At 40.8% G+C, this 22,324-nt stretch overlaps 1 protein-coding gene across 5 annotated transcripts in view; it reads left to right on the forward strand.

Annotated features, from left to right (window-relative positions):
• The window catches only part of ANKRD44 (ankyrin repeat domain 44), a 348,906-nt gene that overhangs the window by 205,070 nt on the left and 121,512 nt on the right, over positions 1-22,324 (forward strand). For all 5 annotated transcript variants that reach the window (XM_021667764.2, XM_021667769.2, XM_021667768.2 and 2 more), the window contains exons 7-9: positions 51-193; positions 1,271-1,483; positions 11,545-11,623. In XM_021667764.2, coding sequence (XP_021523439.1) covers positions 51-193; positions 1,271-1,483; positions 11,545-11,623 — 435 coding nt within the window. The remainder of the gene's footprint in view (positions 1-50; positions 194-1,270; positions 1,484-11,544; positions 11,624-22,324) is intronic.

Raw genomic sequence — 22,324 nt, forward strand, 5'->3', positions numbered from 1 at the left:
AAAGTTTCCTATAAAGGTTAACAATGTTTTCTGCTGCTTTGTTTGTAAAGGCCACCTGGATGTTGTAGCATTGCTCATTAACCATGGTGCAGAAGTGACCTGTAAGGATAAGAAGGGTTATACCCCTCTGCATGCCGCAGCCTCCAATGGACAGATCAATGTTGTCAAGCATCTCCTGAATCTGGGGGTGGAGGTGAGCTATAATGAATGCCTCGCTGCATGGCTTGTGTATTTGTGGGACTTCTGTTATTCTAAAGTTAAATCCTGTTTGCACTTTAATTCAAGTGCAGGGGAGTTGTTTTCTATCGTCCCATCTTTTTGAGTTTCTGTGGGCAACTGATGAAGGACAGTGGGGGCATACACTAAGCAGAGGAAAACTGGAAACTGAATAACTTTCTATATCAACATAGATAAATATATAGACACATAGAGTCTATGTCATATATATTAACCGGTTGTTTTTAAAGACTAGCTAAGGTTCCACATCCCACCTTCTGAGTGTAGCCTTTTAAGTCATGACTTAAAGCAGAAATGAGTGAATAAATGGCAGAGACAAACAGCAGCAATGTCTACTGTTGAACTGGAGAAGTCAGACTGCCCCATTCCCCTTCCTCTAGTAGAACAGGAGCAGTGGTGAGGTTGGAACAGCCTGTCCCCCAGGAAAGGAAAACCAAGTTCCTATACGACCATAATGATGAAACTCAGCACCCAGGGCGGGTCTCATAAAGCAATAGGGAGCCATGGACTAAACACACCTCCTGAGGGCACCACTGCTCTGTGACTGAAATGCAACCTGTGATTTGTCGGACTCCAGGGCAAAACCGAGAGTGGGTTCTGACCCGCCTTCCATGTTTAGGCTCCGCAGCCACCTCCCCTGCCACCTCCCACCATTTCTTTAGGTTCGCTGTGCCTCAACCCTAGAGTTTGGGGCTCTTTCTGTTCTCCCCTGATTTACTTCTCTTTTGGTGTTTTGAAAGAAACTTTGCTCTTCACCTTTTATCCCTTTGTTAGCTGAAAAATACCTCTCCCCAGGATGAAACTTCTAACTCTCTCTCCAGTTCATTTTTTGTCACATTGACTTTTTGCTGATCATTACCATGGGGTGACACGCATTATCAAGAAGACCATACCGGGCCAAGAGTAAGCTCTGAACAATTATATTGGCTGATGGATATTTCCTTTCTCTAGCCACAGCCATTAAGCTTTTTGTGGAAAATGGAGTAAATTGGCTCCAGTGACTTTAATCGCCCTGTGTTGGACTCTTTTGCAGATTGATGAAATCAATGTCTATGGAAATACGGCGCTTCACATCGCCTGCTACAATGGACAGGATGCTGTAGTTAATGAGCTGATTGACTACGGTGCTAACGTGAACCAGCCAAACAATAATGGCTTCACCCCTTTGCATTTTGCTGCTGCCTCCACTCATGGTGCTTTGTGTCTTGAATTGTTAGTCAACAACGGGGCGGATGTTAACATTCAGGTATGACTCTCTTAGTCTCTGTGCTGAATGCCTTTGCATTGAGCTCCTGTTTAAGCAAAGTCAACTACTGCCAATTATACCATGTTTTAGCGAGTTGGAACTCTGAGCAGATTGACTCACACAGCCTTGTCCTGGATTTGGATGCTATAAAAAAAGTGTGGAAGCCAAGGTGGGTGGATCACAAGGTCAGGAGTTCAAGACCAGCCTGGCCAAGATGGTGAAACCCCATCTCTACTAAAAATATAAAAATTAGTTGGGGTGGTGACAAGAGCCTGTAATCCTAGCTATTCGGGAGGCTGAGGCAGATAATTGCTTTAACCCAGGAGGCAGAGGTTGCAGTGAGTCAAGATTGTGCCACTGCACTCCAGCCTGGGTGACAGAGTGAGACTCCATCTCAGAAAAGAAAGAAAGAGAGAGAGAATTGTATTATTTTTTGGAAGGAGGGAAGGAGGGAGTGAGGGAAGGAGGAAAGGAGGGAGGGAGGGAGGGAAAGAAGGGAGGAAGGGAGGAAGGGAGGAAGGAAGGAAGGAGAGAGAAAAGGAAAGAGAAAGAGTTGTGTTATTTTTCTCCAGGAGTGGTGGTACCAGCTGAGAGATACCAAGGCTCCAGTCGTGTGTCCTTGTTACCCTAAGTGAATGTGCCAGAACAAATACTAGATCTCTAGGATGTTGACTTGGACCAGACGTTAATACTGAGGTGAATGTTGACCCGATAGGGCAGTGCTGCTGAGAATTCAAAGGAAGGCCTAATAATGATTGTGGGCCTGTTTCCAACCCCAGTGTGGGTTTAGAGCTTCTCAGATACCTTCTCTTGTTTTTTTGAGATGACTTTTGCTCTTGTCACACAGGCTGGAGTGCAATGGCACGATCTCGGCTCACTGTGACCTCTGTCTCCCGGGTTCTGCCTCAGCCTCCCCAGTAGCTGGAATTGTAGGCGTTCACCACCATGCCTGGCAAATTTTTTTGTATTATTAGTAGAGATGGTGTTTCTCCATGTCGGCCAAGCTGGTCTCAAACTCCTGACCTCAAGTGATCCTCCTGCCTCGGCCTTCCAAAGTGCTGGGATTACAGGTGTGAGCCACTGTGACCAGCCAAGACCTTTTTAAAGCAAACCCTAGATAGTGGCTTCAGTGACATAGCACTGAGCCATTCATTATGATCATTCCTTTATTCAGTAAATTTACTAAGGACTACCCAGTGCCCTCTGTTAGGTACTGGAGATGTGCTCCAAGATGAGATTCAGTCTCTGCTCCTAAGGAACTTATAGTGTAGTAGGGAGATAACATGCACTCAGGCAATCATGAGCAAGTGAAGATATGATGAGTCACAAGAGAAGAGTCATAAAGCATTGCAAACTATAAGAAGCAAGTGTTGACTTGTTTCTTGCTTGGGAATAAAATATGGAGATTGGTTTTGAGTGGAGACTTGGAAGACTACTGTAGTTTAGTCGAGGAGGGATAGAGATAATTTGAGAGAGAGTGTTCCAGATAGAAAGAACAGTGTGAGCAAAGGTGGGTGGCAATTCTAGATAGGAAAAGCTCAGGTAAACTTTAGGTGACTTGTCAGCTTGCTGTGTGACAGCTAACCAAGGGGAACCTATGCACGTAGCATTCATAATTTAAATGACATCACTTGAATGCATTTAGATTGTAGCAGAATGTCCTAAGCTGCGCTAGGAGACCTTTTTTTCAACCCAGGCTTCCCTTCTTCCCAGCACACAGGGATCCTGAAGCAAGGTCCCAGTGTAGTCTGTCTCTGGTTTTGAAAAATGTGATTTCCAAGGTGTAATTTCAAGAATATCATATCAATCTATTTTAATAACCTTCTCTAGTCACTATTAAAATCTTTTATTTTTTTTTCATAATTTCTAAGAGTGGTGAAAGATGGGACAGATTTTTAGAATAGCAATTGATTGTATCGAATAGAGTATAATTTTATGACTGTGCTGACTGTGGTGGCTTGGCCTGCTGTCTCAGCTCTTTGGGAGGCTGAGGTATAGGATTCCTTGAACCCAGGAGTTTAAGATCAGCCTGAGCAACCTAGTGAGATCCCGTGTCTAAAAAACACTTTTATTTTTAATCGTGTGAAACAAAGGAGTCATAAATGAGCTGAAATGTGATTTGACCGGGAAGAGAACTTATCTACTTGATGATTTTGAGCCCAAGAAGCTTGGGCCTCTCTAGGCTCTGCAGGCCACTAATCATTCTACGGGTCAAATGATCAGACCTGAGCATTAAAAACAGTAATCTGGTCACAGAACACCAAAGGCAGGAAACAAAGGAAAATAATCGTATATATGACTACAAATCTTAAACATTTATGTGACAAAACAACAACAAAAAAACCTCTAACATCAAATTGAAATAAGAACAACTTAGGGAAAATTTTCTTCAATATTAATAAGCAAATAGTTAATATGCTTGATATGTAAAGAGCTTGTACAAATCAATAAGAAAAAGTGATCACTACTAGAAAACATAGAGTAAAAGTCAGATCACAAGAGAGAGAAAACAAAATGCGTTAAACCTGTGAAAAACTAGTCAGTATTACTGGTAATTAGAAAAATGCAAACTAATACAAAATCATTACATTTGTGTTAAAGAATGGCAACTATCAAAATGGCTAATATCTAGTATTATCAATGAAAAAATGCAACAAAGAAATATCTCATTTTTTAATGTTAAAATGTTACGGTTATGTGTCTGTGTACATGATGCAAAGACAGAGAAAAATCTATGGAGTATGTACCAATATGCTAGCAACAATTATCACTGCAGAGACAACAAAATTATGATTTAGGTTTTTGTTTGTTTGTTTTGTTTGTTTTTTTTTTTGAGATGGAATTTCACTCTGCTTGCCCAGGCTGGAGTGCAGTGGTGTGATCTCAACTCACTGCAAACTCTGCCTCCTGAGTTCAAGTGATTCTCCTGCCTCAGCCTCCCAAGTAGCTGGGATTACAGGTGCCTGCTACCATGCCCAGCTAATTTTTGTATTTTTTGTAGAGAGGGGGTTTTGCCATGTTGGCCAGGCTGGTCTCTAACTGCTGAGCTCAAGCAATCCATCCACCTCAGCCTCTCAAAGTGCTGGGATTACAGGCATGAGCCACTGTGCTTGGCCTTTAGTTTCTTTTTTGTGTATTTGCTTTTGTCTTCTGATTATGATACAATGAACATTTTTAAAAATTATTTTTATTATTATTTTTTATTGAGACAGGGTCTGGCTCTGCCACCTAGGTTGGAGTGCAGTGGTGGGATGGCTTGCTGTGACATCCGCCTCCCAGGCTCAAGCCATCCTCTGGCCTCAGCCTCCCAAGTAGCTGAGATTACAGGTGTGCACCACCGTGCCTGGCTAATTTTTATATTTTTTGTAAAGGCAGGATTTTGCCATGTTGCCCAGGCTGGTCTCCAACTCCCAAGCTCAAGTGATCCACCTGCCTTGGCCTCCCAAAGTGTTGGGATTACAGGCATGAGCCACCACACACAGCAGAGCATGTTATTTTTATATCCAGAAGAACGAAAAAGCTATTTTCACTTTTGAAAAAAAAAAAAAAGAAAACCCAGGTGTAGTGGACTTAGAGAAGAGCTGATTAGTGGTTGACTAGCAGTCAATAAAACTGGTATATCAGTAAGAGGAAATAAGAGAACAGGGGAACAAGGAGGAGCCAACTGAAAGGGGAGGCTTTGCAGAAAGAAAATCAGCAGGACTTGGCAGGACATGGACTGCAGGAGTTGAAGACTAATGTAAGGATTGAAATGTGTCGAAGAGGCTGGGCGCAGTGGCTCACACCTGTAATCCCAGTGCTTTGGCAGCCAAGGCAGGTCGATCACCTGAGATCAGGCGAGACTAGCCTGACCAACATGGTGAAACCCTGTCTCTACCAAAAATCCAAAAATTAGCCGGGCATGGTGGCATGCGTCTGTAATCCCTGCTACTCAGGAGGCTGAGGGAGGAGAATTGCTTGAACCTGGAGGCAGCGGTTGCAGTGAGCTGAAATCCTGCCACTGTATTCTAGCCTGGGCAACAGAGCAAGACTCTGTCTTAAAAAACAAAAAAATCTGCTGAAGAAAGGTGGTATAGCAGAGTAGTTAAGTGTTCAGTTCTGGGGCCAGACTGCCTAAATTCCAATTCTAGCCTTGACATTTAGTATCTATATAATCTTAAACAAGCTCTCTGTGTGTTTTGGTTTATTTATCTGTAAAATTAGGGATATAATAGTATCTTTTCCATGGAACTGCTGTGAACGTCAAACAGCTTTATCATACATAAACCATGTAGAATAATATCTGCCACATGATAAGCAGTAGAAAAATAGATGTTATCATTAATATTTTTAAAGAGGGATGTCGGGGGAAGGGTAGGCTTAGGAAGTTAAACCGATACATTTAGTTTTTGAGAGGCTGATTTTTAGGTTTTGGTATAGCCGATCTGAGAAGCCCAAAAGTGGAAAACGTGGTACTCTAGCACAGGGGACTGGTAGGGGACAGAAGAAAAAATGTAGATTGCTTCATTCACGTAAAGGTGATTGTTGAAACAAGAAAGGGATGAGACTGCCCAAGGAGAGAGTATGTAATAGCACAAGTACAGAAGGTGATACAGCCCTTTACTCTTAGGATAAGGAGGAGGAGAAAGAGCCAGAGAAAGGGATGCAAAATGTTGTTAGAGGAGACAGGAAGGAGTATAGTGTTTTCATGAAGAAGGAAAGCAGACAAAAATGAATGGGGGCATCAAAGTGACCAAAAAACTGTGGTCCAAGTTTGGGAAGGAGTGTTTGTATGGGGCTGAAACTGTAGAACATGGTGTTGAAGGGGGCAGGAAGCACACAGGTGGCCAAACTGTCAGTGTTCCCAAGACTGTAGACATCTGTCTTGCCATCCTGGTATCTGAAAGACATCCTGTGAATCTTTTAAAGAAAGGGAAATCATCGAAATTTGATAAAGGAGCTTTCTTTACCAACCTCCACTTAATTAATCCACAGGCTTGTCTGATGCACTTCATTATATCTGCAAAACATGCCACCGATGCTCTTGGTGTGCCTAATACCTGGCACTAGAAGGCTACTCTCTGGCACACCTGCCTACTACTTCCAGTTAACTGACCAGTGGTCAGTTCAGATTGGATAAAGGACTTCAACTGCTGTGGTACATTGGTTTTTGCAGCCCTTTCTTCCTTTCCACAAATGGAACTAAAAAGGATAATTCCTTAATTTTAATATTTATTTTTTTCCTTTGGACTGCTAATCATAATTGGAATATAAGAAATGCCATTTTAAAACTCTGAGATTTGGGTTTATTATGATCAAATCTATATAAATAGGATTTTGAATCAAATCTAGCCTTCATTCTTCGTCTCCCTTCATCTACGCCATCTGTATCCTCTGATTTCCTAATTCTCTTTGAATCGTCCTTAGTTATTCCAGATCCACTCTGGATGCACGGATCATCTAACGTTTCCACAGAGCCATCCTGTCTGACTCTGGAGGTAGCTGTCTAATTCAAGTTGTTATCTCCTTGTACCACATTGCTCCTTGGATTTTGAAAGTGTTTGTAGATTGTAAGACAATTTGTATTTGTTTAGATTTTCCAAAGGTTGAGGGAAATAGCATATTGAAATGCAGCCAGCACCTACCCACGTGTTCACTTTGTTTTCCTCTATTCTCACAAAACAGTAAAAGTGATGTCTTCATGAGCAATTACAAGATAGTTGGAAGAGGAGGAGGGGTGTGTGTTCTGCCTGCATTTCACAGTTCCCCATTTTGCTCAGTTGACCCTGGCCCTGTTTTTTGACTTCATAATATGAGTTTAATTGTGATAAAATAAAGATATACTTTACTGATACAATAATCCATTCATGGTTTACTTGCAATTTGTAAATACATAGGACATGAGAAAGTATAAAATAATTTTTCTTTCCCATTACAGATCATATTGTAATTTCTGTAGTATTTCAAGGCTCTTTGTGTAAGCATTCAAAAGTAAGCACTAAAGAAGGCACTATACATAGAACTGTGTTGGATATGACTTAGATTCAGAAATTGCCATTGCCAGGTTGTCTACTTTCTGGTCACTGACATTTAGCCTGTGCATGATCTCAATTCTTTTCTGTCTGTAGGCTTTTAGATTATTTAGCTCTAAGAGATGGGAGCTGAAACATGTCTGTTTGAAGTGGACCAGTTCCCTTCTTTATATGTACCAAGACCAAATTATGGAATAGTTTGTATTGCAGAAGTTGAAGATGAAAACTGGCAAGAGTAGGCAGTGATAGGTACACGTACTTAGAATTTTGGAGAAGTGAGGAAAGGAGAGGAATGAGTGAGCCAACCACGTTCCATCTCTCTCACCCTTAGAACCATAAAAAACAAAGCAAAATAAATTGGACTATGTATGGCTTTTTAACACCAGTATTTTAGACGGCTCTTCCATTGAATTAGGAAGACTTAATGGGTTTCTGACCTTATTTGACCCCACCCCTAACCCCAGTTTGGACTTAGTGTTATCCCATAGAGGCTTTATTGCCCTGTATTAGGGCTGTTGAGCTGTGTGATTCCAGGGGTGTACCACGCCACAGAGAACATTACGCTTTCAAGACCCTGGGGAATAACAATGTCTGTAAATTTAGGGATGGCGTGTGGGATGTTGGAAGATGAGGAAAGAAGGCATTAGGAATAAAAGAAAAAAAATGGATTTCTGAGGAGACTGATGATCAAGAAAATACAAACACTCCATTTAGTTCAAAGAGTAATCTTCCTTAGACAATGCTGAGTTTGGCCCTTAAAGAGTACTAGTATTTATCATAAAATATTTTTAATCCTCAATATGTTTCCTTTATGACTTAGGGCTTGATTATGCCTAACTCAATAGAAGCGCTTCTTGCTTAATTGAATGGATTCTCAAAATAACAAAAATTTCAAAGCCCTAAATTCTATGGGGAAATGTAGCTAGAAAATTGGAGGGAGACTAGAAATTAAGAAAAAAAAATTTCATGAAAGCTTTCAATAGACAGAAGAATTGCACATATTCTCTCCTTTGAGAATGCAAGGAATAGTTTTATCTTTGTGTGAAGTTCTAGGAATAGTAGCAACAGCCAGTACCCCTGCGTGATAAATTTCAATTTCTCAGATCATGAAACTCAGTAAGGTTCCCTAGTTTCGACTTTAATATTCCGAGTTATAACTTTAAAAGGCTAAATAAAAAGTATTGTCCTTTTGAGTTTCCTTGGTTTTCAATGGCGTTTTGGAATAGTGAGCTCCCCTTACATCCCATACCATATGAACAAAGCTGCCCCAAAATGGCTGCCAGGATACTCTTAATGCTTCCTGTCCAGATTTCCCCACCTTATCCAACTGTTTCCCCATGAGAAGAAAAAAAAGATATCAGCTATATCCTGGATTCAGTAGATGAACCCAGGCAAAGATCTGCAAAGATGGATGCAAAGCAATTGTCACCACTGGTCATTTTGCTGTTCTTTGCATTTTACCTAGCTTTGGTCATCTGTATTTACTTGTCCCTTTACCAGAGGCACAAGCACTCTCAGCCAAAAGGAAGGTTGTGGTGTTTGCTGTCCCTGAAATGGACCTGGCTTTGCCCACTACACACTACAGAGATCACTCTTTATCTGCTTTGTGTCTCTGCCTGCAGCTTAGATAGCTACCACCAATTTGGTGGTTACTCCTTGGTAAAGCCTTTAAGCACTTTTCTAAGCATGGAAAATTGCTTAGCTAAACATTTATGAAAATATTTTCTAAATGCCGACGTATTTATAGCTTTAGATATATTTAATTAATAATTACTTATGGTTCATATTAAGGGGAACACTGGAGCAAAATTTAAAGAAATAGCTCCACCTAGGGACAAGTTAATGCCAACTCCACAATTTCTGCCTTCTTTCTCCTTAGTTATCTTGAACTGTCATCATTTTTTAATTGGAAGGGGGTGTTTTAATCTTTATTCCGAAGTAGTTCCCAGGTGTTTCAGTCCTTGGAACTGTGTGCAGTCCTGACAACTAAGGCCTAGCTCTGAATCAACAACTTTTAGGAGCTCTCCTTCCCAGCATGTCTCATGGTCAGCGATGATGCTGTAACTCATTGTCTTGATTGCACCCGTTTTTCCTCTAAAAATATTATCAAGCTTCATGTCTCCTTTCTCAGTCTGTTTTGATTCAGGTTACACTCATATAAGATGGAGAGAGGATCCTATTATTTCTTTTCTTCTCCCATCTACCTGAGAACATTGAATTATAATGATACATGTTTTTTTCAATCAAGATGAACTTACTGTTCTAATTAACTTTTTTTTCTTGGCACAGACTATGTGTAATCCCTTTTTTATTTATAAGGAATAGACTTATAGAATATAATAAAATTCTTGTGTTAAAACCTTGGTTTTATAAGCTATTTTAGCCCACAGTCCAAATCAGGGATTAAAAATGGGGACCCTCTTACCCCAATTCTGTAGTTCTGGGTTAAAGTACAGAATTCGTATTTCCAACAAGAATCCTGGGTGATTCAGGCATAGGCAGTCCTTAGTCCACTCTAAGAAATACTTACCTGAATTATTATTTGTTTTCCAAGATGGAGTTTTTTAAAACAGTCATTTTAAAGCACAGGTATTTGGATTTCATCACAAAATGAACATGCATTTTTAAAACCTCTTATTTTAACTTCAGACCTAGAGAAGTGTTTCCGCTGAGACTTAGAAAAATAAGTGTTATGTAGTTTTTTTTTTTGATAACAATACTTGGATGAAAATACATTCTTTCTATTGGAGATAGTTTTATTCTAAAATAACAGTAATATTTTCTTTTGAGCCTATTTTCAGAAGAAATTCTGTAAATTACTATTTCTTAGTTAAATATGTGGTACCTTGGTATTTAGTATAATGATGATCAGTATATAGATGTTGTACATTTTCTGTGTTTTGGCTTAATTTTCTGTGTTTTGGAAAGGAAATTCTATTTCTATCATGAATAGTAAGAAATATATGAATTCAGCACACATTTCCAGCTGATCATTCCAATGGCAATTTCCTAAACAGTTGCATGCCTTAGTCCTCTAACTTCTAATGAGTTACATAAAGTAAGAGATTCTGTTTTGAAACAATCAAAACTTATGGTTTAGTTTTTGTTTTTCTTTTAATTTTTTTTCTTTTTTGTTTTGTTTTATTTTAAAGTGATTTTTTTTTAAAAAAACGGAATTAAAATGGAAGGAATTATGAAGAGATCCAGATCAGGTTTTTCTCTCTCTTTCTTTCTTTCTTTCTTTTTTTTTTTCCTAGAGAATCTTACTGTGTCACCCAGGCTGTAGTGCAGTGGCATGATTCTGACACACTGCAACCTCTGCCTTCTAGGTTCAAGCAATTCTCCCATCTCAGCCTCTTGAGTAGCTGGGATTACAGGCACATGCCACCATGCCTGGCTAATTTTTGTATTTTTGGTAGAGATGCCATTTCACCATGTTGGCCAGGCTGTTCTTGAACTCCTACCTCAAGTGATCTGCCCACCTCAGTCTCCCAAGGTGCTGGGATTACAGGTGTGAGTCATCGTGCCTGGCCTCAGGTCAGTTTTAAAAGTTGCAGTGATTCAGAGCCATTTGGTCAGCTTTGGCTTAAACAGGACCATGAAAGTTAACACATTTGTCTTTTTTTGTGTACTGTAGACAAAGGTTGAAAAAACATCTCTAAGGAAACTTCCTTCTCCAGTAATCACAGGAGAGGAATAAAGGTTACAGATGACTGTTTCTCTAGGCGTTTTAAAAATGCCATATTATGCAATAACTTCAGAGGTCATGTACATTTTATCTTTTCCTTTCAAAATTATCTTTGCCTCTTGTAATTGTTGATCATACTTTTAAAAATTTTTTTTGAGAAAAACATCACTCTGTCACCCAGGCTGGAGTGCAGTGGTAAAATCCTAGCTCACTGCAGCCTCATGTTGATCATACTTTAAAAAAAAAATTAAATGGATGTTTTCAGGGCATTATTAGCAGTGTCCATAGGGGTATTTCAGATTGATATCACTGGCTTATGACTGCCTCCGTTGTTTTTCTCTCCTTCATTTTTTTTTTTTTAGAGTAAAGATGGCAAAAGTCCACTGCACATGACAGCTGTCCATGGAAGGTTCACACGGTCACAGACCCTTATTCAGAATGGTAAGAGACATGCTTCAGTAGTGTCATTATTTCAATAGTTTCTTGTTGTGAATTTGGCTGTCAGTCACCTGGATATGAAAGCTGATGCCCTGTTTTGGAGTTTTAGTAAGCGTGGAATTACATACTTCTTTGATGTACTTTGCTGAAAGCTGCTCATCAGACATGTCATCAACATCCACCTTAGTAGTAAAAACATAAAGCCATAGTTTCACAGTCAATTTGGAATCAGGCACAGAGCATGAGCTTTGAAATTGGAAATGATATATTTATATAGGCTCAAGATTCTGTGCTTTTTACTCTGAAACTAATCAAGGTAAGTAGCATTCATTTTCTAGCAACAAATCTGAATTATTTTTAAATTTTAGAGTTCACTATAGTTTCCTAAGATAAAACTTATTAAGCTAATTGGGCAAAAGTAGGAAAAATGAGATGACTTAGAGGAAAAGCAGGTAAGGATGTGATATAAAATCATAAAATCGCAGGCTTAGGATTGGCATGGGGGCTGACGCCTGTAATCCCAGGCACTTTGGGAGGCCAAGGTGGGTGGATCAGCTGAGGTCAAGAGTTCAAGACCAGCTTGGCCAACATGGTGAAAACTTGTCTCTACTAAAAATACCAAATGTAGTTGGGACTGGATGCCTGTAATCCCAGCTACTTGGGAGGCTGAGGCAAGAGAATCGCTTGAACTTGGGAAGAGGAGGTTGCAGTGAGCGAGATCATGCTCTACCCTGGGTGACAGAGTGAGCCTTTGTATCAAAAAAAAAAAAAAAAAAAAAAATTCACAGCTTGACAGAAACCTGGGAAAGTCACATAATATAGTAATTTTCCAGGCTCACAACAAAGGTATACTTGAACCATCAAGTTATCACTGAAGCCAGAGTACTAGGGAGTTCAGTCTACATCCTGGTTCATGTTACTCATAGCGGGTCATGGCCAGCAGCATCTGTGAGTGGGTTGACTTTGACAGCACAACTTCTGTTAGCAAATTTTAGAGAGGATTTAAAAAAAAACAAAAACCAGGTTTAGTTCACATTTTAAGCTGACATTCCAGGTCAATCCAGCAGTTCCTATTTTTAGTCGACCCACATTTCTACTTCTCAAAAGTTTGATATTAGTCAGTTTCCTTGGACTTGTATTTTTCTCATCTATAAGAATTTCGGACCACATACACTTGAATTATCAGTGGCACTGAGTTATGTCTTAGGCACTCAAGACATAAAACAAAGAAGTCATTTGACATTTGGCTGGAAGACCAGCCAGTGGAATTATGCTTAGGAAGAAAAATATCTGCAGCAAAGCAAAGGAAATTTATAAGCGTTCCGGTGAAGCTGTAGGGGAAAAGAAATCCTAACACGTTTCCAGTGAGCCAAGGAAGGTAGAACGGAAATTCACTGAGCAATACCATTATTTCTAATTTGAAATATGTGCTATGCCATTGACATTCATTTTATTGAAAAGGCCACTGTGTTTTATTTTGCTGAATGTAAATAAAGGATGTAGGGGGCAGTGACCCTAGTCTCTTTCGAGCACGTCTCTTATGCCACTGTATTTCTCAACCATTTTTCAGAAATAATGTCCACCCCCTTATAAAAGCAAACAAAACTTTAGAAACAAAACTTAAAACAGCTTTGGTTCCCTTTTAGAGCAACCTGAAGCTCCAGAGACAAGGCTGGAGGGAGAACAATCTTTCGAGTTCTAGGCACTGCCTTCCTGCTGGTTTATCTCTGTGTCAGGCCATGCTGGTCATCTCCATGATGCATCTCCCCTCTGTCCTGCTAGCATGCCTACAACAGTCCCAGGGTACTGCTGGCAACTTTGGCCTCTCCAAGAGCCATGTGGGCTGGAAGACTTCTGTGCCCTGCCTGGATATTCTTGCTAGAATTTTTTTTTTTTTTTTTTTTTTTTTTTTTTGAGACAGCCTTGCTCTGCTGCTGAGGCTGGGGTGAGATGGGTGATCTTGGCTCACTGCAACATCTGCCTCTTGGGTTCAAGCGATTCTCGTGCCTCCGCCTCCCAAGTAGCTGTGACTACAGGTGTGCCACCCTGCCCAGCTAATATTTGTATTTTTAGTGGACAGGGTTTTGCCATGTTGGCCAGGCTGGTCTTGAATTCCTGGCTTCAAGTAATCCACCTACCTTGGCCTCCCAAAATGCTGAGATAACAGGTGTGAGCCACTGCACCCTGCCATTTCTAGACTTTTGAGTTGGGGAAGACCTAAAAGAGATCCTGTCTTTCATTCTCTGTGATCAGGGGATCTTTGTTTCAGAACCTCTCTGATTCTTGGTTGTCCTGGCATCTTGCTTATGGGTTGGGTGAGGTCCAGGGGCCTGAACTGATAAGGATATAGTGGCTATAATATATAGCCTATTATGTATAATGATAAAGCTAAGTGATAATGATAAAGCCAAGTGTTCACAGTGTGCCAGGCACTTGGCTAAACACCCCTTATAAAGCCTTTCAACCACCCTATGAGAAAGAGGTACCATTATTATCTCCATTTCAAAGATGGGGAAACTAAGGCAGAGAGGTTGTCACTTGTATCTGGATACAGGGCCAGTATGTTGAGGAACAGGGATCTGAACACAGGTTGTCTGACATTAGAGACTGAACTCTCAATCACTACGCTTATAAACATGATCTTCAGAAACCAATGGTGTTTAAAAAGAATTCCTTTGAAAATTGAATTCTGTTTACTCTAAGAGTCACTTATATTTGAAATAGAGTTGTCCTGGTAAAAGGATGCTTTGGTATTCTCTTCTCTCAACTGACAGTTTTTTTTTTGCATTCATAACACACGTGAGAACTGTGAATTCTTCCATTTGACCTTTTTTTAATGCCCTTGGGGAAAAGAAAAGGAAGTTCTTTTTTTACCTCCTGTTTATTGGCTTCCTTCTGGGAAGAATCTTGGGCTGTTGCTGGGACCCTCCCTCTCCAGAGGCTTATGCCACTAGGGCTTGGTATCAGTCCCCCCAGAGTGAGGCATAACCCAGCAGGAGCCCCTCTGTCCTCCAGGACCACATGGGCACAGCATTTGGTTCCCTGAAGCAACTAAATGTGCTACTGAGGAATGTTCTTTGTATTTATTTATTTATTTTTTTAATAATTTATTTATTTTACTTCAGGTGCATACTATATCTGGCATTTCTCCCCATGTTCTCCCTCCCCACCCTTCCCTCCCTCCCCACCTCCCATTGTCTCTCCCCTACCCACCCCCAACTGCCCCCTGTGTGTGATGCTCCTCTCCCTATGTCCACGTGTTCTCGTTCAACACCCACCTATGAGTGAGAACATACGGTGCTTGGCTTTCTGTTCTTGGGTCAGTTTGCTAAGAATGATGGCTTCCAGATTCATCCAAGTCCCTACAAAGGACATGAACTCATCGTTTTTTGTTTTTTTTTTTTTTTGAGACGGAGTTTCGCTCTTGATACCCAGGCTTGGAGCACAATGGCGCGATCTCGGCTCACCGCAATCTCCGCCTCCTGGGTTCAGGCAATTCTCCTGCCTCAGCCTCCTGAGTAGCTGGGATTATCCTGAGTAGCTGGGATTACAGGCACGCGCCACCGTGCCCAGCTAATTTTTTGTATTAGTAGAGACGGGGTTTCACCATGTTGACCAGGATGGTCTCGATCTCTTGACCTCGTGATCCACCCGCCTCGGCCTCCCAAAGTGCTGGGATTACAGGCTTGAGTCACCGCGCCCGGCCGAACTCATCGTTTTTTATGGCTGTGTAGTATTCCATGGTGTATATGTACCACATTTTCTTTGTCCAGTCTATCATTGATGGGCATTTGGGTTGGTTCCAGGTCTTTGCTATTGTACACAGGGCTGCAGTGAACATACGTGTGCATGTGTTTTTATAGTAGAATGATTTATAGTTCTTTGGGTATATACCCAATAGTGGGATTACTGGGTCAAATGGAATTTCTATTTCTAGATCCTTGAGAAATCACCACACTGTCTTCCACAATGGTTGAACTAATTTACACTCCCACCAACTGTGTAAGAGTGTTCCTATTTCTCCACATCCTCTCCAGCATCTGTTGTCTCCCGATTTTTTAATGATCGCCATTCTAACTGGCGTGAGATGATATCTCAGTGTGGTTTTGATTTGCATTTCTCTAATGACCAGTGATGATTAGCATTTTTTCATATGTTTGTTGGCCTCATATATGTCTTCTTTTGTAAGGTGTCTGTTCATATCCTTCGCCCACTTTTGAATGGGGTTGTTTTTATCTTGTATATCTGTTTTAGTTCTTTGTAGATTCTGGATATTAGCCCTTTGTCAGATGGGTAGATTGCAAAAATTTTTTCCCATTCTATTGGTTGCTGATTCACTCTAATGATGGTTTCTTTTGCTGTACAGAAGCTCTGGAGCTTAATTAGATCCCATTTGTCTATTCTGGCTTTTATTGCCATTGCTTTTGGTGTTTTAGTCATGAAGTCCTTGACTATGCCTATGTCCTGGATGGTTTTGCCTATGTTTTCTTCTAGTGTTTTTATGATGTTAGGTTTTATGTTTAAATCTTTGATCAATCTGGAGTTAATTTTAGTGTAAGGTGACAGGTAGGGTCCAGCTTCTGCTTTCTGCACATTGCTAACCAGTTTTCTCAACACCATTTATTAAACATGGAGTCCTTTCCCCATTGCTTGTTTTTGCTGGGTTTGTCAAAGATCAGATGGTTGTAGATGTGTGGTGTTTCTTCTGGGGTCTCTGTTCTGTTCCATTGGTCTATGTCTCTGTTTTGGTACCAGTACCTTGCTGTTTTGATTACTGTAGCCTTGTAGTATAGTTTGAAGTCTGGCAGTGTGATGCCTTCAGCTTTGTTCTTCTTGCTTAGGATTGTCTTGGCTATGCGGGGTCTCTTGTGATTCCATATGAAGTTTGAAGTGGTTTTTTCCAGTTCTGTGAAGAAGGTCATTGGTAGCTTGATGGGGATAGCATTGAATCTATAGATTACTTTAGGCAGTATGGCCATTTTCTCAATATTGATTCTTCCTAACCATGAGCATGGAATGTTTCTCCATCTGTTTGTGTCCTCTCTTATTTTTTTCAGCACTGGTTTGTAGTTCTCCTTGAAGAGGTCCTTTACATCCTTTGTTAGTTGTATTCCAAGGTATTTTATTCTCTTTGTAGCAATTGTGAATGGGTGTTCGCTCTTGATTTGGCTCTCTGTTTGTCTGTTATTGGTATATAGGAATGTTTGTGATTTTTGCACATTGATTTTGTATCCTGAGACTTTGCTGAAATTGCTTTATCAGTTTGAGAAGATTTTGGGCTGAGATGATGGGGTCTTCTAGATATACAATCATGTCATCTGCAAATAGAGACAGTTTGACTCCCTCCTTTCCTAATTGAATACTCTATTTTTCTTGCCTGATTGCTCTGGCTAGAACTTCCAATACTATGTTGAATAGGAGTCGTGAGAGAGGACATCCTTGTCTAGTGCCTGATTTCAAAGGGAATTCTTCCAGCTTTTGCCTGTTCAGTATGATATTGGCTGTAGGTTTGTCATATATAGCTTCTATCATTTTATGATACATTCCATCAATACCTAGTTTATTGAGAGTTTTTAGCATGAAGGGCTGCTGAGTTTTATCAAAGGCCTTCTCTACATGTATTGAGATAATCATGTGGTTTTTGTCTTTGGTTCCGTTTATGTGATGGATTACATTTATGGATTTGCGTATGTTGAACTAAACTTGCATCCCTGGGATGAAGCCTACTTGGTCGTGATGGATAAGCTTCTTGATGTGCTGCTGCAATCTGTTTGCCAGTATTTTATTGAAGATTTTTGCATTGATGTTCATCATGGATATTGGCCTGAAGTTTTCTTTTTTAGTTGAGTCTCTGCCTGGTTTTGGTATCAGGATGTTGTTGGTCTCATAAAATGAGTTAGGGAGGATTCCCTCCTTTTGTATTATTTGATACAGTTTCAGAAGGAATGGAACCAGCTCCTCTTTGTACGTCTGGTAGAATCGGCTGTGAACTCATCTGGACCTGGACTTTTTTTGGTTGGTAGGCTATTGATTGCTGCCTCTACTTCAGCCCTTGTTATTGGTCTATTCAGGGTTTCAGCTTCCTCCTGGTTTAGTTTTGGTAGAGTACAAGTGTCTAGGAATTTATCCATTTCTTCCTGGTTTACTGGTTTATGTGAGCAGAGCTGTTTGTAGTAATCTCTGATGGTAGTTTGTATTTCTGTGGGATCAGTGGTGATATCCCCTTTATCGTTTTTTATTGCATCTATTTGATTCTTCTCCCTTTTCTTTTTTATTAATCTGGCTAGTGGTCTGTCTATTTTGTTGATCTTTTCAAAAAACCAACTCCTGGATTTATTGATTTTTTTAAAGGGTTTTTTGTGTCTCTGTCTCCTTCATTTCTGCTCTGATCTTAGTTATCTCTTGTCTTCTGCCAGCTTTTGAGTTTTTTTGATCTTGCTCCTCTAGTTCTTTCAATTTTGATGATAGGGTGTCGATTTTAGATCTTTCCTCTCTTCTCTGGTGGGCATTTATTGCTGTAAATTTCCCTCTCGATACTGCTTTAAAGGTGTCCCAGAGATTCTGGTAAGTTGTGTCTTCATTCTGGTTGGTTTCAAAGAGCATCTTTATTTCTGCCTTCATTTTATTGTTTATCCAGTCAACATTCAGAAGCAAGTTATTCAGTTTCCAAGTGGTTGTGCGGGTTTGAGTGTGTTTCTTGATCCTGAGTTCCAGTCTGATTGCACTGTGGTCTGATAGACTGTTTGTTATGATTTCTGTTCTTTTGCATTTGCTGAGGAGTGATTTGCTTCCAATGATGTGGTCAATTTTAGAGTAAGTGCAATGTGGTGCTGAGAAAAATGTATATTCTGTGGATTTGGGGTGGAGCGTTCTGTATATGTCTATTAGATCCACTTGGTCCAGCTCTGCATTCAAATCCTGGATATCCTTGTTAATTTTCTGTCTCGTTGATCTAATATTGACAGTGGAGTATTGAAGTCTCCCACTATTATTGTGTGGGAGTCTAAATCTCATTTTAGGTTGTTGAAAACTTGCTTTATGTATCTGGGTGCTCCTGTGTTGGGGGCATATATATTTAGGATAGTTAGCTCTTTCTGTTGGATTGATCCTTTTTCATTATGTAATGTCCTTCTTTGTCTCTTTTGATCTTTGCTGGTTTGAAGTCCATTTTATCAGAGACTAGGATTGCAACCCCTGCTTTTTTTTTGTTCTCCATTTGCTTGGTAAATCTTCTTCCATCCCTTTATTTTGAGTCTATGTGTGTCTTTGTATGTGAGATGGGTTTCTTGAATACAGCACACCGATGGGTTCTGATGTTTTATCCAGTTTGCCAGTCTGTGTCTTGATTGGGGCATTTAGGCCATTTACATTCAATGTTAATATTGTTATGTGTGAATTTGATCCTGCCATTTTGTTACTGGCTGGTTTTCTTTTTCATTAGTTGACTCATTTTCTTCATTGCATTTTTGGTCTTTGCCAACTGGTTTGCTTTTGCAGTGACTGGTACTTGTTCCTTTCCATGCTTAGTGTTTCTTTCAGGAGTTCTTGTAGGGCAGGTCTGGTGGTGACAAAATATCTCAATAATTGCTTTTCTGTAAAGGATTTTATTTCTCCTTCACTTATGAAGCTTAGTTTGGCTGGATATGAGATTCTGGGTTGAAAGTTCTTTTCTTTAAAGATGTTGAATATTGGCCCCCACTCTCTTCTGGCTTGTAGAGTTTCTGCCAAGAGATCTGCTGTGAGTCTGATTGGCTTCCCTCTGTGGGTGACCTGACCTTTCTCTCTGGCTGCCCTTAGCATTTTTTCCTTCATTTTGACCCTGGTGAATCTGATGATTATGTGCCTTGGGGTTGCTCTTCTCAAGGAATATCTTTGTGGAGTTCTCTGTATTTCTTGAATTTGAAATTTGGACTGCCTTGCTAGGCTTGGGAAGTTCTTCTGGATAATATCCTGGAGTGTGTTTTCCAGTTTGGATTCATTCTCCCCATCATATTCAGGTACACTGATCAAGCATAGATTAGGTTTTTTCACATAATCCCATATTTCTTGGAGGCTTTGTTCATTTCTTTTCACTCTTTTTTCTCTTGTATTGCCTTCTCTTTTTATTTCATTGAGTTGATCTTCAATCTCTGATATCCTTTCTTCTGCTTGATTGATTTGGCTATTAAAACTTATGTTTGCTTCACGTAGTTCTCTTGCTGTGTTCTTCAACTCCATCAAGTCGTTTATGTTCTTCTCTAAGTTGGTTATTCTAGTTAGCATTTCGTATAACCTTTTTTCAAGGTTTTTGGTTTCTTTGCATTGAGTTAGAACGTGTTCCTTTAGCTCTGAAAAGTTTGTTATTATCCACCTTCTGAATCCTGTTTCTGTCAATTCTTCGCACTCCTTCTCGGTCAACCTGTGATCCTGTGTTGTTGAGGAGTTGTGGTCCCTTGAAGGAGAAGAGGTGTTCTGGTCTTTGAGGTTTCACCTTTTTTGCGCTGGTTTTTTCCCATCTTTGTGGATTTACCTGGCTGTGGTGTCAGAGAGCTGCTTGATGAGGTCGCTTGTCTGCCTGTGGGGGTGCTACTGGGTTTCTAGAGACTCCTTCAGGTTACTAGGGAAGCTTCCTGTGTCTTTTCTGTTTATGCTGGGAGATTAGGCCCACCTCTTCCGCTGACCTGTAGGCACTGCTGGGTTATCAAGAACGCCGTCCCATTGCTACTAGGCTCCCTGTGTTTTTTGTTAAAACATGTAGGCCAGTCCCACCCCTCTAGTGGTGGGTTGGGATCCAGCCCTTCCTCCACTGGGCTGGATCATTCAGTGTTCATCTCAGACTGTGACACTGGCTACGCAACCCACTAGAGTCAGAGCTTCAGCCCTCTGGAATTTGTAGGGGAGGTTAGGGACCCGCCCAGCTGCACCCAGCAGTCTCCCCCTTTCAGCTTTCTCTCTCCGGTCATGGGGTAGGGGCCTCCCAGCTGCTCCCGCTTACAGCTCCCTCTCTCTCAGGGCGGGGGGGGCGGGGAGGCAATAGCTCAGTCTGCAGACTCTTATTCAACTCCGCACTTGTAATTCCCGGCGGCACTTGACTGGCAAAGATTCCCTGTTCTGTGTATTGCTGAGGCTTTGGGGGAAGCACTGTATCTGGACCAGAGCACCAGAGGTGGAGCCTCCAACTCGCAGGTGAGATGCACTTTCTGCATGAAGCAGCACCCCTCCCTGCCTCTGTCTGCCCTGAGTGGGCTTTACTCACCCTCGGACCAGACCTGTTGAAATGCACCTGGTACCTCGGTTGGAGCTTGGAGATCTCTGGGTTTCTGCGTCTCTTTCGCTGGGTATTGTGCGCTGGAGTTGTGTCTAATCCACCATCTTGGATCCTCCCTATCTGTTTTGTTAAATTGCATTGGTGTTTGGACTTTGAATAGCTTTCTCTGCTTCCCTGACTGCTTTCCAATCAGGGTTACTAGTTTTCATAACTTTGTTTTTCCAGAATCGTCCAGCTTTGGTAAGATAATAATGAAAAAAAAAAAAAAAAAACCACTCCTTTTTTTTGAGACAGAGTCTCACTCTGTCAACCAGGCTGGAGTACAGTAGCGTGATCTTGGCTCACTGCAGCCTCTGCCTCCTGGGTTCAAGCAATTCTCCCACCTCAGCCTCCCAACTAGCTGGGACTACAGGCGCGTGCCACCATGCCCAGCTAGTTTTTGTATTTTTAGTAAAGATGGGGTTTCACCATGTTGGCCAGGATTGTTTTGATCTCCTGATCTCGTGATCCACCCACTTCAGCTTCCCAAAGTGCGGGGATTACAGGAGTGAGCCACTGCACCCGGCCAAAAAATCCACTCTTTCTTTTTTAAACCCACTCTTTTTTAGTTAGTAAGCAAAGACTACCTCTGCTATCCAATCAGGTTGTTTGCTGTCTGAAGCTGTGTTGTCATAGCGAGAGAGGGAAAGGAACTGACCGAAGACACAGTCTGGTGTCCAGAGGCTGATCTCACCATTGGCCTTTGGCAGCCCCGTTATATGCCGTCCAGCAGGTTACACAGCCGAGGTTGCACCACTGCACTCCAGCCTGTGTGACAAAATGAGGCTTCATCTCAAAAAAAAAAAAAAAAACTTACTAAAGGAAATCATCTATCTCAACAACAACAAAAAAAGCCAAACAAAACCTAAAACAACAACAACAAAAAAACCCACTATGACACAGAAACAAAGACTTGAAGAAAGATCAGTAATTATATTCAGGTTGCCATTTATATTTCTCTGTCCCAGTCAGTTAAAAAGAGATTCCCTTTTCGTAAACAGCTATTAAGTTGCAAACCCCCAAATGGGCAAACTTATTGGCAGCAAATTGATTTTCAAACAAAATTCTACACACAGAAGTCTTGAGAGTGAGGGAGGCATCTAAAATCCTGTGTGTGCTAATTGGAATTTTTGAAACAATTGTTCCCTTCACAAAGTACACATATTTTTGGTAATCATGTCACTTTGTAGCAAATATTTTTATACTCTAGCCCTGTAGTACTCCTGGCTGGAAAAAGCATTGTTTGCTGAAAATAAATCTTAGGGAGTTGTTAGTTATAATGACCAATAGTAGGATTCATTGGAATGAAGGACCATGTAGATCTGATGAGGACCTTATGGACAGTCTTATTACAAGAGCCAGTATCCTGGCCTGGAAGGTAATGCTGTTTCCCCAGGTCTGAGAAGACTCTCAAAGGC

The sequence above is a fragment of the Aotus nancymaae genome, unplaced genomic scaffold, assembly GCF_030222135.1.
Source record: "Aotus nancymaae isolate 86718 unplaced genomic scaffold, 86718_ANA_hifiasm-v0.15.2.pri h1tg000008l, whole genome shotgun sequence".
In the NCBI taxonomy this organism is placed as follows: Eukaryota; Metazoa; Chordata; class Mammalia; order Primates; family Aotidae; genus Aotus; species Aotus nancymaae.